At 40.1% G+C, this 16,203-nt stretch overlaps 1 protein-coding gene across 13 annotated transcripts in view; it reads left to right on the top strand.

Moving 5' to 3' along the window:
• The window catches only part of Akap13 (A kinase (PRKA) anchor protein 13), a 299,084-nt gene that overhangs the window by 125,615 nt on the left and 157,266 nt on the right, over positions 1–16,203 (top strand). For 12 of the 13 annotated variants that reach the window (XM_006541256.3, XM_006541250.4, XM_006541252.4 and 9 more), the window contains exon 5: positions 5,017–5,200. In XM_006541256.3, coding sequence (XP_006541319.1) covers positions 5,017–5,200 — 184 coding nt within the window. Of the gene's footprint in view, positions 1–5,016; positions 5,201–15,169; positions 15,316–16,203 lie in introns of those variants that run through there. The other variant, XM_006541257.4, reaches the window with a different exon arrangement.

The raw sequence follows: 16,203 nt of genomic DNA on the forward strand, positions 1-16,203 counted from the left end.
GCAGATGCTGCCCTATGGGTTCTGGGAACTGAACCTGGGTTCTCTGCAAGAGTAGCAAGTGCTCTTCACCACTGAGCCACCTCTGCAACTCTTGTCCGTTTTATTTCTTCCACACGTTCCTTGATCTCGAGTTTATATAAGGAAATCTCCACACTATGCATTTTGCAGGAGGCTCCTTTGAGTGCAGGTAATGAAGGTTCATCTGGGTGGAAGGTGAGTTATGCAACACAGACACTCCCCCCCCACCACACCCCCACCCAACTCCACCACATTTTAAGGCCTCATTTAGTTGCCTTAGTTCTTCAGTGACTCTATGGTTAGGGAGAGTGGTAAGTTGAGTGGTTTCTCCTGGAAGACCATTGAATAGTTGCAATCAGTTTAACTCTCAGATAGAATAGGCCCATTAAATATTGGCTGTACATAAAGCAAGGAGAAACACATCCTAGTGAATAGGTCCATATTGAAAATGAGTTGTGTCTTTGAGGGTGGCAACCACACCCACAGCTTTGGTAGAGGGAATGATGACAGACTTAAGATGAATTTCCTAAACACAGGCACTCGTTATCACTGGTTGATTGGTTAGTAGATACTCAACCTTAACCACATGGTTGATTTAGTTCCCACAGCCCTTTTAGGATGTTCCATAGCTTTCCATATAAAGTCCGTCCTTGTTATACTAGTCTCTGTGTATTTTTCTAGCTGTCTTCTTTGCTAAAATAGAAAATGTAGACAGATTGCTTTGGATTTTTCACTGTCTTGCAAAGGATTGATAACTGTGGGCTTCTATGACAGACAGTGCCTACCTACCTACCTACCTACCTACCTACCTACCTACCAGCAGCAAGGCTTAAACTCTGAAAGGATTGCTGCCTCCAAGGCCTGTTGCTGTCACAGTTCTTCTCATTCTTCCTCAGAGCCCTGCTCTGCCTGTTAAGGACGTTTCCATCTCTCATGCAGTGTAAAGATGACTGCTTCTTGTGGGTCTGCAGATTTATTTATAGGCCAGAAGTACACAGGGTGGTGACTTTGGAATCTCACAGCTACAGGTTCAAACAGTGCTCCGAGGTGGGCTTGGTGGGTTCATTGGTGGGATGGAACAGAACATACAGTCCTTGATTATTACACTATCCAAACACTCTCACAGCCGTTTATTCAGGAAACATCACTCGAAAAAGATTAAAATCTTCTAACAGACCCCTTGTGGTTGAATGCCTTTTGGGTACTTCAGCTTTCTTGCAGCTCTGGGCAGCTCTATGAAAGTGCCTCCACCATGAAAGCAGACAGCAGTTGGAGCTTACAGCCCTTTCTGCTCTCCTCCTCTGTAGTTTAACCAAGCCACGATAGTGTGGTTGGTACCATTTGAATCTAGACTGCTCTACATTTTTTGAGTGATATTTTTAAGGTTATGGAACCTGCAGGAGCTTGGACCTGGCTGGTAGGAGAGGTCACCAGGGGCAGGTTGTTGGAGTTGATACCTCCTCCTTCCAGCCCAGTTCTAAACTGCTGCTCTGGGTGGTGCCATGTGAATAAGCTTTGGCTACATCCTTGCACTGCTGTTTTCCCCTGCTGTCATTGAATGGAATTTCTGATACCAAGAGCAAAACAGAGCCTTCCTTCCTTCCTTAGTTGTTTCTGTCAGGTATTTTGATCACAACTTTGGGAGAAATAACTAATACAGCAGTCAAAAAGAAACTCAACCAAAACTTGGGGCCCTAAGTGTACCTGCAGGAGAAACAACTAGGAGGACAAAAACAAAAAGGAAGCTGCTGGAAATGGCACACGAACGTGCTGATTCCCTTGATACAGTTACATCCCTGTTGTGATGAAGGACCCAGATGACAATGTAGGAAATATAGCTAACAACCTAAAAGAAAGTTGACGCTGAGGAGGTGGTTTGGGGTAAAAATGTTGCTGTACAAGCATGGCAATCTAAGTTTGGGTCCCCGCACCCTGTAAAAAGCCAAGTGTAGTGGCTTCCATTTCAAACACCAGTGCTGGGTGGTGGAGACAGACCCTGGGAGCTCCCTGGTCACCACTCCCACAAGCGCCTCCAACCTACCCCACAAAAGTTTGATAACTCTCCAAGTACAGAAGAACACCAAGAATCATGGGCTGGGGAACCAGCAAATGGAAATTATGAATTCTGAAACTTGAGAGGAGGAGGAGGAGCAGTCTGGGAGGTAGAGGTTAATGGCAGAGCTCCATGCTGTGAGAGCAAAGCAGCCTGGGTAAAAGTCCACTTACATTGCTAACTTTGCCCTCTTTTGAACCTAATTCACATGACTTTAATTTACATGAAGACACAGTAAAATATGAAAAAGTGTGGATGGTTATTTAACCAATCTGAGATATAAATACGAAGTGGTTTTACTCAAAAATAAAATGGAACACCACATGACAGCTGTATTGTAAATCTCAGAAAAGATGAAAGTAGCCTTATGTAGCATTTCACTTATATGAACTTTTCAAATAGGCAAAAAGCATGAAAAACTCAAAGTAGTGGTTGGCTTTAGTAATGAAGCCCTGACCAGAAAAGGGCATAAAGGAACTTTGTGTGATGTTCATAATGTTCTACATTTTGATGGGAGTTTGACAATCCAGGTGTCAAATGGGCTAGAGGTGGTGGTACTTGCCTTTAATCCCAGCACACGACAAGCAGAAGCAGCCAGATCTCTCTGAGTTTCAAGGCCAGACTGGTCTTTATAGCGAGTTCTAGGACAGGCAGAACTACATAGTGAGACCTTGTCTCAAAAGAGTATCAAATGTTATACTTGTATTTTCCTGTATCTTAGTCATTTAATTCCCATATTGAATTCTAGTTGATGGTACCCATCAAGTTAGTCTGGTGTCTTCAGCTCCCTTTGAATGAGTAAATACTTGAAGAATAAATACTTGATAAAGCAAATACATTGATAGAATATTTATTGTAGGACATAAGTTGTTGAATATCTGATGAATGCATTGTTCTTCCAAATTACATGTGCTTTAAATGCTAATAGAAGATGGGGAGTGGGGCTGAAAGCAGCCGCATTGGGCTTTGGGCTTTATGGTAACTCGCCTTATGGTGACTCAGAACAAAGGAACTTAAAAGAGTAGAGGCTGGAAAGGAAGCTACTTTAAGGACATAATACCTGATAAGGCTGGACTTAACCAGCTCTGGAAAAAACATACCCACATATTTCCTGGTCTGTAAGTGCTTAGCACTTTGGTGTTTTGATAAGGTTGTCAGGATGTTTGTGAGAGGCATAAAGCACAAGTCAGAAGTATTTAATACTGATGAGAGTTTTTTCTGCCTTTTCTCTAAGTCTTGCCACTTCTTCAGAGGCTATATTTATTAAAGCTTTATGATTGGAAACATAATTATTTCTTCAAGGACATTATTTTCTCTGGTTTCTTGTGGGAGTAAGGTTTAGTTCTTAAGAATCCTGAGAATCAAACCCAGCCCCCATGTTTGCTCAGCAAGTGTTCTGTTCTTGAGCAGTCCCCTGCACCCCTGCCCCATCCCTGAAGCATTGATTTTAGTCTCCATTTGTGCTTGAACACATAGCAAATCTTGAGTTGATCCATGCATAAATAGGATTTGGGAGAGAAACATGAAAGACCATTTGCTTTTAATGAAATTTATATTGGTCACAGGCAAGTGACATTAGGAAACAGTGAGTTCGGGACTGGATAAATATCTCCGTGATTAAGAACTGGTAGAGGACCTGCGTTCAGTTCCCAACACTCAAGTCAAGGTGCTCACAGCTCCCTGGAACTCCAGCTCCCTCTTCTCTCAGATACTGCACTGTCGTGAAAAGTCCCCCAGCCCCAAAGAAATGAAATCTCTTTTTAAAAATTATTTTTAAAAAATGCACCTCATTGTTCACTCCTGTTGTGATATTCACATATAGAAGAATCTGACAAAAGGAAAACACTAGGTTCATCCAAGAAGTCTAGAATGCTTTGGCCCTAGGACCTGCCCTCACACAAGACAATGAGCTAGGAAAAGGGTGTTGCTAGTGAAGTTAGCATGTACTTCGAAGCCCAAGAACAGGGCCAGAGGCAGAGAAAGGGTGAAGGACCCTACAGCCAGGCGTTAGTCTAGCATTTCACCTACCCTTCTCTGTTACAGCAGCTCTCAGTGAGGGGATGGTGGCTTGCTCACGGGAATATGAAAGTGAAGCTCTGAGAAGCAAGTGAGCCATGCCTAGTCACTTCTATGATTAAGGCCAGGCCTGGACCCACTTTTGCCTGATCTGAAGCCCTTTCTTGTCCTACCCACACTCTTAGTGACCCAGTATGCCAAGAAGGATCCCTCATTTCTAGTGAACTCAGCCCAAGCACTTGTTTTCTCGCCGAAAGTTATTAGTGTAGTCTTACAGTTCATCCCATTGTACCTGAAGATTCATTTCGTTTTCTCATTAAGCAAACACAAGGTTGGTAGTGCCAGAAATTCGATATGCCCTTAGTGTGAGGGACTAAAGACCTGTATGTACTTAACAAGTCTAACCTGTTTGTAGTGTTTAACTAGCCAATTCCTGTCTGAGCGTTCTTTAAAAAGTAATTATACCCTTCAGATTATACCCATTTGAGTCCTGAAAACTGTTCACCTTAGATCCAAGGAACTGCATTTACTTCTATTATTGTTGTCGTTTTTTTGTTTTTGTTTTGTTTTTGGTTTTGTTTGTTTGTTTGTTTGTTTGTTTTTTAATGGAAGGAGCATAGTGGGGACACCTGTATTAACCTCTCTGAAAAAGCACAGCTATGGCTTGGTTCTCTATGTGCGTATTTGTCTGCTGTTGAAGATTTTGTGTCACAATTTTTTTCTAGCTTTATTTTTGCCTTTACTTGAAAGGCGATTTTTACCTGGAATAAAGTTGTTGGCTGCATGTTACAGATGACCTTCACGGTGCTAGATACTTGAAGGCAACAGTGTGTCTGCCTAGACTGGTCTTCTATTGCCAGTGGGGTTTGGCTCTTTGTTGGTGGTGGTTGTTACAGGCTTTAATTTTCATGCTCTTCCCCCGTTCACAGACGGTGGCCCTCGGGAAACCCTGATGCACTTTGCTGTGCGGCTGGGACTGCTGCGGTTGACATGGTTCCTGTTACAGAAGCCAGGTGGCCGTGGAGCTCTCAGCATCCACAACAAGGAAGGGGCAACGCCTGTGAGCCTGGCACTGGAGCGAGGTTATCACGAACTTCACCAGCTTCTGACTGAGTGAGTGTCTCTTCCCGGTCCCCTCTTGTCAGTCTCCACCCCACATTTCAGAGCAGTACAGCCCACTGGCTCTGCACCTCGCCTGTGCTGCAGGAGGGCTGGAAGCTTGCTCCTGCCAACTGCTTCGTTGTAGGAGCCCCGCGTGAGTCATGTTACCACTTTTCTTTCTCTTGTCTCTGTTTTCACTGCTTCTTGCCACTGTCTTTTATTGAGAACGCAATGGCATCTTGTCCGTGGAGGTAGTGTAATGTTACTAATGTATAGATTATATGACCGAGTAGAGGAAGAAACAAGTTTTCCTGTGATACGTTTTGTTTTTTTCCTGTAATGTCTTCAGGACATGAACAAGATAATTAGAAGTTAATAGTTAGGTATTGTAATTGTATATAAAATATGGTAAAAGTTGAATTTTGGTTTGAATGCGATTTCTGTGCATAAAGTTAAGAGAAGTAGTTTCTTATGAGTACAGTTAAAAGCAGTTACATTGTTGTAGAAGTATGCAGTAGGAAATCCTGTTTGTCTTTGGGGTCAGTTCTGTGTTTCTTTAAAGCCTCCTGTGGAGGAAGACTACTAGTCAAAACATTGAAGAATGTGTTTTTCCTTTATAAATAAAGGAATAAATGCTTGACAGTAGCCAATGCTTCTTCGTTGGAATATTTTCTTGCTTAGTATATTTTTACTAGTTTTATGATCATGATTTTTCTATCATGTGAGCCAAAACTGTATTGGTTCCCTGTTTCTCCTATTGAGGGATCCTTGTAAACTCAGGCAGTATTTCCAGAGTCCCACATATTATCCTTTGCTTGAGTCAAACTTCATGTAGTTGGATATCCATGTCATTGTTAATCACATGTGAACAAGGTAATCAGGAAGGACCAGGACGAGGACTCTAGAATTTAAGACAGCTTACAGTTATATAAGCGGAACTCTTTTTGTTGTTGTTGTTGCTCCTGTTGTTTGTTGCACTTGCTGGGCTTATAGCTTTCCCAGTCAAGCCAGGCAGAAACGTCGTTGCAGACAGCTTTGCAATGAGAGGTGCTGAGATGCAACAGTGGAAAGAAGGGCACTCTTCATCTTGGATGAGCTTTGGACACCTGAGCTCTCACATTCCAGAATGTAGTCTATTCTGTTCCTCCATGCTTACCTTCTGGCCTGTGATCAGTTTCATTCTGTGGTTTGCCTCATGGTTTCAGAGAGGGCTGCATTGTTCTAAAAATTAAAACAATTAACTCAGAACAGCTATTACTATTTTCAAAGGCAGTTCCTCCGGATTTGATGTTACAGCTGGGTGTTTGCTGGGAAGTGGAGCTTGTTATGGACTGCCGTCCAAATGGGGAAATAAGGTGGTTGCAACAGCTTCATTATATGTTTAGACCTGGGTGTCACAAGATGGTTATTGTAGCATGATTTGAAATTTGGGATATAATTATTCTTGGAGATTTTTACTTTAAAACTGAAGGTCACTAATGATTCATCTTACAGGGGAAGGTGAGGGGAAGTCCAGCCGAGAGATGAAGTAGAGGATGGTGTTGAGAGCATGCGCGCTTACTGCAGGTGCCTCTGCCTTAGTGAATTCCTCTGGGTAGTCACTGGTTTAAAGCCAAGGAAAGTGCTGAGTCACAGCTGCCCAGAGAAAAAGTAGATGTGGTTCTCCTTATTCTCTGTCGTAGTTGAATACCAGTAGGCTTTGCTAGAATTTAGCCATGATGGTAGGTCGGGAGAAATCATTTTTTTCTCTGTGTTGTGGGACTCATTCTGTCTGTCTGTCTGTCTGTCTGTCTGTCTGTCAATCTGTCTCTGTGTCTCTCTTGTATTGTACTCTTTTGGCCAAATTTGGTTACATAACTCACAGTGTTATATAACTATCACTACTATCGATTTCTAGAACCTACCATGAACTCACATAGGAACCCTGTACCCATGAAACACTAGCTCTGTATTCACTCTGTCCCCACCCCCTGGTAACCTCTGTTCTTCTTTCTTTCTCCAAGAATCCCCATTCTGAATACCTCACATAAGCAGAAGGTAGAACATTTATCCTTCCACACCTAGTTTCTTTAATATCATGTAATATCCTTAAGATTCAACTGTCAGGTGAGCATGGTAGCACACAAATTGAATTCCAGCACTTGGGAGGCAGTGGATCTCTATGAGTTTGAGGCACCCTGGTCTATATAGGTTGCTCTAGAATAGCCAGGGCTATGTAGAGAGACCCTAGCTCAAAACCAAAAATGATTCAGCTGTGTTATCAGAATAATGTTATATATTTTAAGATTCCAAAAGAGATTTAAATGTTCTCATAATGGATAAGATGATGGGTATGTTAAGGGGGTTGATTTATACTGTATATACCTGTCAAAATAATCACACCATAAGTATGCAGGGTTGTTTTTTTGTTTTGTTTTGTTTTTAATGTCAGTTTTTTAAAGGCCCAAATAAAGTTAAAAGGCAGAAGAGAAGTAACCTGAATTTTGGTCAACAGATGAATAAACAAAGTGTGTACATTAGAGAGGAATCAGGCAAATTAACTGGACTATGGTAAGAGGTGGTAAGTCTGAAATGAGTGACAAATCTCTTAACAGACTGTTCATTGCTCTTTCTGCTTGTGGGGTCCTTGTGGGAGTCTGAGGGGGAGATCTGTACTCTTTCAAATACAGAGAACGTACGGACTTTCCTGAGGAAAGGGTTTGTTTTAGAAGACTCATTCGTAAAAGTTTTTTTGAAAGTTAAGAACTGCCGACTCACATCTCTCCAGTATGTACTAAAATCATTAGATATTGGATGACTTGCCTGTCTTTCCCTCACATTTTAATTTTCTTCCTCATAGGTCTGATTCATGCTGTCTCCTTCTCTGTCCCTCATTCTTTTTCTTTCCCCTTCCTTTTGTGGTACTGAGGGGCTGAGCCCAGGGCTTTAGGAATGGTCCACTTGTACCTTTTACTACTGAGCTGCACTCTTAGCTCTTTGGGGCATATATGTAGAATACTTACCAATGGAGGGCAGAGGCCAACACAGGGTGACTTCCTCTATTGCTCCACCTGAAAGGTTTTTGTTTTGTCCTAAAACAAGAGCATTGTTTGGTTGGTTGGTTGGTTGAATGGTTGGTTGGTTTTAGCTAGACTGCCTGAGCAGCACCCTGATTCTCTTGTCTCCACCCCCTAGCACTAGGGCGATGTGTCTAGTCTACCATGGCTAACATTTTATGTGGGTGCTAGAAATAGGAACTCGGATCTTTTGCTTGCACAAGTACATGACTGAAACATCTCTCAGCCAAAGCCTACCTCTTTCATCACATCTCTGAGGAGGGGTTATGCACCTACGAGAAAAAAACCAAACAACTAAATAGCTATTTACCTTCTAGTCTATGATGGTTACTGTAATTGTCAGCTTGACAGACTCTCCTATCACCTCCAGATGGGTTTCTGGGCATGTCTAGGTAAGATTATCTTGACTGAATTTATTGAGGTAGGAAGGACGCCCACTGTAGGTGGCCCCGCTCCCTGGCTGGGTCTTAAACTGTGTAAGTGGAGAAACGAAGCTCTGTTTCCTGATCGTGAATATAGTATGACCAGCTAGTTGATGCTTCTGCTTCCTTTACTTCCCGGCCAAGATGGGCTGAAACCTGTGAGCCAGAGTAAATCCTTACGTTGTTTTTGTTTGGTTGTTTGTTTTTGTTTTTGGTTTTTTTTTAAAGCAACAGGAAAATAGATTGTAAAGGATTCTTTACAAAGATCTTCTGAACAAAAGTAAAGGTATAACAATGACCACCAAGATAGTACCATCCCAAACATCCTTCCCTTAATGATGGACAATGGATGGCCTGGGTGATGTTGTTTGCAATTATATCATTCATAGAGGCCTAAGGGCACACAATGGCCACATGACATCATTTTGTACTTGCAAATCATTTCACATTTCAGGTCAGTTCCCATATCGCAACTCATTCTTAATAGAATTTTTGTGTTCATTCAATCAGTTTTATATCTTAAATTTTTAAATTATTTCTTAAAGATTTATTTTATGTGTATTAATGTTTTGCTTTTATGTATCTATGTGCACTAACTACTTGAATACCTGGTGCCCATGGAGTTGAGAAGAGGGCATCAGATCCCCCTGAAAATGGAGTTTTAAATGGTTGTAAGTCACCATGTTAATTTTGGGAACTGAACCTGGGTCCTCTGGAAGAGCAACAAGTACTCTAAATCTTTGAGCCATCTCTTTAGACCTTGAGTTCTATACCTTCCTGGGATAATTCATTTGCAGATAAGAGAAAGTATACCCAAGTTCTTCATGCCATACATTCACACATAGCCTCCCAGTCATTATACGCTGTCCAGTTTCTTTACGATAATGGAGTAAGTCACATCAGGACCATGAAGATGAGAGGTTCTGCATGGAGATGACTACATCCTTGTGCATCTTTCCCTTCATCTCCTCAGGGTTCAGCTTCAGAGTAAGGCCCTAGCTCTGCCTCACTAGCTTGTAGCTGCTGAGCCTTGCTGTCACTACAGAGTCACTATTAAGAGTATTTTTGTAAGTTTTCTCTTTCTTCTGCTGCTGCTTATTTATTTATTTATTTATTTATTTATTTTATTATTATTTTTTTTTATTTCGTAGTCCATGGCCATTAACTTTCACTTAGTATACTTACAAGGAAGGAAAAGTTTATTGACTTGTTACTCTCATTTTGAACTTATTCTATTACTGAGTATATTTATGATCTGAAATTTTATCTTCACAAAAATGTTACCAGTCTTGTGAGAAATCTTCGCCCCAGAGGAGTTCATGTAGTCCTGTTCCAGCTTCAGGTAGATCATAGTCATTTCTTCCAGTTTGCAGTTTCTACCAGGATCTCACGTGTTGGTGATGGACCAAGTAGGTACAGAACTCTGGCTGGCAGGTTCGAGGCTTATTGAATGCTAAGAGGTGATGACCATAGGTGACCTTGGAACGGTCTGAGGAAGAAAAACTTGAACAGATTGTTGCCTCACACATCCCAAAGCAGGAGTTTTAGAACCTGCATCCTTTGTGCAGATGGTACTGAGAGCAAAGTAGCACCTAGGAGTGCAAGCCTGGTAGCATTTTGGCTCCACCACTCTGGAGCATGTCACTTCGATTGCATTAAGCTGCTTTTCCTCTCTCAGTTTTGCTTTCTTCATCTGATAAAGGATGATAATGTCTCGTCATCCCCAAGTGATAGCTAGAAACCTACAGTATGTAGTGCAAAAATGATGGCTTCGTGGGCAGATTCCAGAGATTGTAAAATAAATAAAGGGGCATCAGTATTGGAGTTTGCAAAGACACTGTGTTGTGTGTTGGCTGCTGAAGAGCTTCAGTAAAGCCTTAACTTCCTCGCTTGCGTCCGTGACTCCAAGCCGCTCGTTAGGTCTTTGGTAAATACAATTGTCCCACCTCTGTGGCTGCTCTTCCTCGGTCATGTGGTGGTTTGAACCAGTTGACATGTGTGCAGGTGCTTTGATAAACTACATGGTGATCTCCTGGGAAGTCTCATAAAATTGTGCGTAAAAATGTCAGTAAACCTAAGGCCACTCCACTGTAAACTCAAATTCTGGTTGGTTGGGCTGCTGAGAACTCTTTTTTTGTAATATATATCATGCCTTTCTGAAAGTTAAAATTAGTAGAGAAATGGAAACATTTTCAGGACTATCACAGGTTGATTTAAAAATGACTTACAGTGCCTCTGTCTTTAGAAGAAAAGAATTTCTTTTAAGATTGTAAACACTCGAGTATGTACATAAAGAGCTGAGATATTTCAATTGCTATTAAGAGCCAGTTTATGAGTATTTATCTTCATAAGCTTTATCTGATTTTTAGAATTGATTCAACAAATAGTTATGTGTTGAATACTTATGTTGCAGTAGAATCCATACTTAACACTGCAGATATCATTTTAACCCTACAATGACCTTTCTGAAGTAAATGTTATGTATGATTTGTGGATGAAAAATGGTTGTTGAGACAACTAAAATAACTAGGATACATAAAAAGTGGTTTGACACAAACGTCAGTGGAAATACAAGGCCAACATTCTTCCTATGTAGAAATTTGATAGAGAAAGAAGAAATTCAGGGAGAGAGTGCTAGAGTGGAGAATATGACAGCACTTAAGTACAGGAGGGTGTCCTGCTTCCCATTAGCCCCTGCCTCTGGATGACGAAATAAGATCCTCACTGTAATAACTTTACAGTTTTAATACTCATGGGGATATTTAAAGTACGATTGGTTACACTTAAACTATTCCCTTAGATTTCGAGTCTCATAAAAGCCCAATGAGTGGATAGAATAAATGCTATTATCTCTTTCTTATAGTTGTAGAAACTGAGGCAAAGGAAATGAAGTCTCTTGCCTGTTGTCACGGTCCCATAAAGTAACAAAGCTTAGCCTCAATTCTCCAGATTTGTAAATGTGCAGGACACAGACCCAGCCTTCTAAGTAATGGGCACTCCGTCACGGTTTAGTGTAGTCAGAAGTATAAATAATTCTCAGGGCCGGTATGTTTGTGAGTTTTTGAATCCTGCTTTCAAGACTCTCACATGAAACTTGACTGCACATCTCACAGTAGAACACAGGACTGTTGTTCAAGATGTGTTGTCAACACTGTGATTGCTTTTTCAGTGTCCTCTTAAGGACTTGGTAAGTGAATCACAATAGCTTATCTGTTACAAAACAAGTTTGGAGCCTTCGCTTTTGCTTAAGAGGTGAAAGGATAAAATATATATGCAAATGTGGCTATAAAATAATAGCCAGGGAGAGCGATCTGGAGCACCTTGGCGTTATGCTGGCCTGGCTCCATTCATCTTGTCTGTTACCCCTCTTGGCAGTCTGCGACCTGGGTCTTTGTGGCTTATAAAGATAGATTAGTAGAAGTAGATGGAGGTGAGAGATGGTGAAGACGCTAGTATTTATCAAATGCAGATGGCCACCTTGCCTTGTACACGGTGCTGCTTTGCAGCTTTTCATCTCATCTCATTTAAAACAACTCAGCAGACATGAGGTGTAGTTCCTGCAGTATCTAAGTAACTAGCCCAAGGCTATATTCACAAGCCTGACTTTTAAAAAACAACAAAAAAAGTATATTTGGTAGCAGTATCAGGTTTTTAATGAGCTAATTTAATTGCTTATTTGTAGATCTAGTTTGCAGTGTTTTTTCTCATTAACAGCTTTAAGAATTTCTATATTTTATTTTTAAGGTATTTAAGCTAATCACCTCAGGATTGCTTTATTTGGCAATGTGCTGGAAAATTGCAAAGTACATGTCTTTTCTGAAAATGATGAACTTTTATAAAACAGTAATTCCAGTTATCATATACTAGGCATTTTCTGTCTGACTGACTGACTGACTGTCTGTCTGTCTGTCTGTCCGTCCGTCCGTCCGTCCGTCCGTCCATCCATCCATCCATCCATCCATCCATCCATCCATCCTCTCTGCAATCTTTTGGGGATGAAGACATTAATCTTTATTGCACACAGACACAAATAACAGTAAAGTGGGTAGTAGAACAAGGGTTTGTACAGCTCCAAAAGTTGAGCTTTAGCATTGCTTTAAGAATTCTAAATGCCAGGCCTTTAATCCCAGCACTTGGGAGGCAGAGGCAGGTGGATTTCTGAGTTCGAGGACAGCCTGGTCTGCAGAGTGAGTTCTAGGACAGCCAGGGCTACCCAGAAAAACCCTGTCTCAAAAGAGAGAGAGAGAGAGAGAGAGAGAGAGAGAGAGAGAGAGAGAGAGAAATGAAATATTATTCTGTACACTTATTGCAGTTTAGTAGTTAGACTTTTGCCAGCTTGTTCTTAAAGTAGAAGGACGTCTCCCTATTATCCTGCATTAGATCATCCTTCAGTTACTTAACTGTGAATGTGTTTTTTCAGGCTATATCAATAATGTCTATAATTAGTTGGATTATAAACAATTGAGATATGAAAATTTTTAGTGATATGTTTTCTTGAAAGCATTTGTGTTAACATTCTTACTTAAACCAGTAACAAAACTCCTTTAGCTGCCTAAGTTGTATAACAATCATTTTGACAAGGTTTTGTTTAAATGTTTAGTGTCCACAGACACAGAGAAGGATTTGTATTCCTTAAAAACTTTAATTAAGGCTTTATTTTGATACTAGTTAGTGAAGTCAATGAATTAGGTGCCTAATTTTTTTTCACCAGACACATTTATTGCTTATGTTTTATTTGTGGATCGGGAATGGTTTATCCTAGTTAACATTTTCTTTTCTATAAAATCTGGAGATGGCAGTGTGGTTATTCTTTTCATCTTTTCTATAAAACACAATGTATAAAAGAACATTCTATTTAATGCCAAATGACTTAAATAGAATGAGATAACTATAATTTTAGAATTCTTTTACAGTTTTTTTTATTTTATTAAAAAATGGTTAATTTTATTTATTTAATATACTATATTCATGTCTACATTGGTATGTGTTGGTGTATATGCCTATGTATACACATTTAAAGGCCTGAACTTGACTCCTAGCTAAGTTCTCCACCTTAGTTTTTGAGAGAATATCTCATTGAACCAGGAAATTCTCAGTTGGCAGATCAGCTTACTAGTGAGGTTCCAGGATCTTCCTGATCCTGATCCAGACCCCGCCCCCACCTCTGCGGTTACTGGCTCATGCCCCACCCTGGCCTTTCGTGTGGGGCTGGAGAGCTGAACAAATTAGTCGGTGCTTGCACAGTAGCCACGTGCCCCTCTAAGCATCTCCCAGCATACCTAGACCTTTGGAATGTTAATAAGTGCTATTTTGAAAGTTTATAAAAATCTAATATTTATAGTTCTTGCCTATACCTTTAAATTTTATAGACATTTGGCTTAAGAAAATAAAATGTTCTTCCTAAGTTACCTGGCACCAGTACATTTTCTCCATACTGATATTGTAAAACTAGTTGTCTTGTTCTTAGGAAAATTGGTAGTAGTTCTGCAATTAACAGTTTTTATAATCACTGATTATTGTAGGACTTCTTTTATATTAAATGAATATTTTATGCTGTAGCCAGTAGAACTTGTGTATTAAAAAGCATATAAGAAGGTTTGTATTTTGCATGATCTAGGAAGAGCTTGGAGAATGCTTACTTCCTGTATCAGAAGAGTGCCTTCACTGATAGGTTGATCATTGGCCACTTAAGCTTTGAATAGACAGACAGACATATGGTGCTAATGATAGACAGCACTTGCTCAAATTATGTGTCTTCTTGGCTTTTCTTTTCCTTTGTATTTCCCCCATGCTGGTTACTTAGGGGACAGAAACAATTCTGTCTCCTTCTATGGTTTGGATAGAGTTTTGGGCTCATGTGTTGATCCTCAGTAATAGTGGTTGTAGAATGTGAAACACATTAGATGGCCCTAAAGTCTAAGAGGACCACACTTGGAAGAGATGAAAGCCATTCTTGTAATCAAAACTGGTTATAACAGTCTAAACCTAACCCCCAAGTCATTCTTCGGCTTTTACCTAAGTAATATGACCCCTGTTTCCATACATGGCTTTGGAATTCAGTGCCATCTACCATGAGACGATAAGGCCAAGAAGAGTCTTTACGGAGCTATGCTGTTACCTTAACTTTTAGCCTCTAAACTATTCTAACAGACCTCTTTTCACCCTAATGTATTTCCTTAGAGTAATGAACAAGGGACCAACACATCCCCCACTTCAACCCAAAAAACAGAGAGAAGGGGAAAGCCAATAAAATTTCTAGTGAATCTGCATGCCTGTGAACATTTATCTGACAATACCTAGCTAAGATGACTGTTTCATTTTGAGCAAAATGACTCTTTTGCCCTTGGTCTAGTTGTTGCTCATCTGGAATTTAGACTTTCCAGCTCCATTTCAGTGGCGTTGTGGTTGATTTTGTAAGCCCCGTTGAGGTTTGGCAATGTTACAGTGATGTGGTTTCATGAAAGGTATTGCAGGAGCTCTCAAATGAGGAACCAGCTCTTGCCGTTCCTTGTCAAAAGTAGGCTCAGGGTAGAACGCCCCTCTTGAGAGGGTTGGCCCGAGTGTTTTTATCTTTTCTTAAAGTGATAGTATGAGTCCAGAACCCAAATAGGATGGGCTTGAGATATTCATGGTGTTTGGGCAGACAAGTGTAAGTATCAGCTTTCAAAATGATGTATTATTAGATTTCCCTGCTGCTCTTCACTAGCGTTTTGTTGTAATTGAACAAGAAGTAGCTTTGGACTTCTCCTGAATGACTAGTGTTACTATGTCTGGAGAGTCTGTTTCTTTGAAGTTAATTTGTTGAAGGTTTATGTGTATGTTAGCAGTAAGCCTGCTTTTTTTTTTTTTTTTTTTTGAAGTTGCAAGGTAAAACAGGAGAGAGCTAAATTATTGACTGTTGTGTAGCAGCTAGATTACTTGTTATTAGTTGAAGTCTACTGTAGGGATATTGAATTTTTTTGAATTGCATATGTAAACTACTAGATTTGGTACGGGGAGTTATAGACTCAGTTTGGATGCTATAACCAAATCTCTAGAGAATGATTTCTAATTTATATTATTCTAGAATTGAAAAATATGCTGTGGATCCTGTAAAATTTGTGATAAAAGTACCTAATAAGCCTGATAGACTTCTGTTGCATAATATATTAAATTTTTGTTATGTATGGATATTGCCATAATTTGAAACTACTACAGTGGTAGTTAATGTTGGAAAATAAGAAGAGGCAGAGTTTTAGAAATGAGTCTGTATACAGTCTCTGAGTTTTTGATTTACAATACAAAAAAAAAAAGAGATAGGTTGCAGGTACAGTGCATTTATAAATACAATACCATGTTCTTTGGTGTTATCTTTTCAACAAGATTTGGGAGTTTATCTATAATACAAAAAGACCAGTATGAACATTTGAAACAAATACTTGTAATGTAACTTAGTACATTTTCAAATACAGAGAAATAGCACTGGCTTCTTGTGTTGACCCAGCCCCTTCCTGTTTGAAAAGACATATTTGGATTATATAGCAAGTCAACATTTTAA

Source organism: Mus musculus, chromosome 7 (genome assembly GCF_000001635.26).
Source record: "Mus musculus strain C57BL/6J chromosome 7, GRCm38.p6 C57BL/6J".
Classification (NCBI taxonomy): Eukaryota; Metazoa; Chordata; class Mammalia; order Rodentia; family Muridae; genus Mus; species Mus musculus.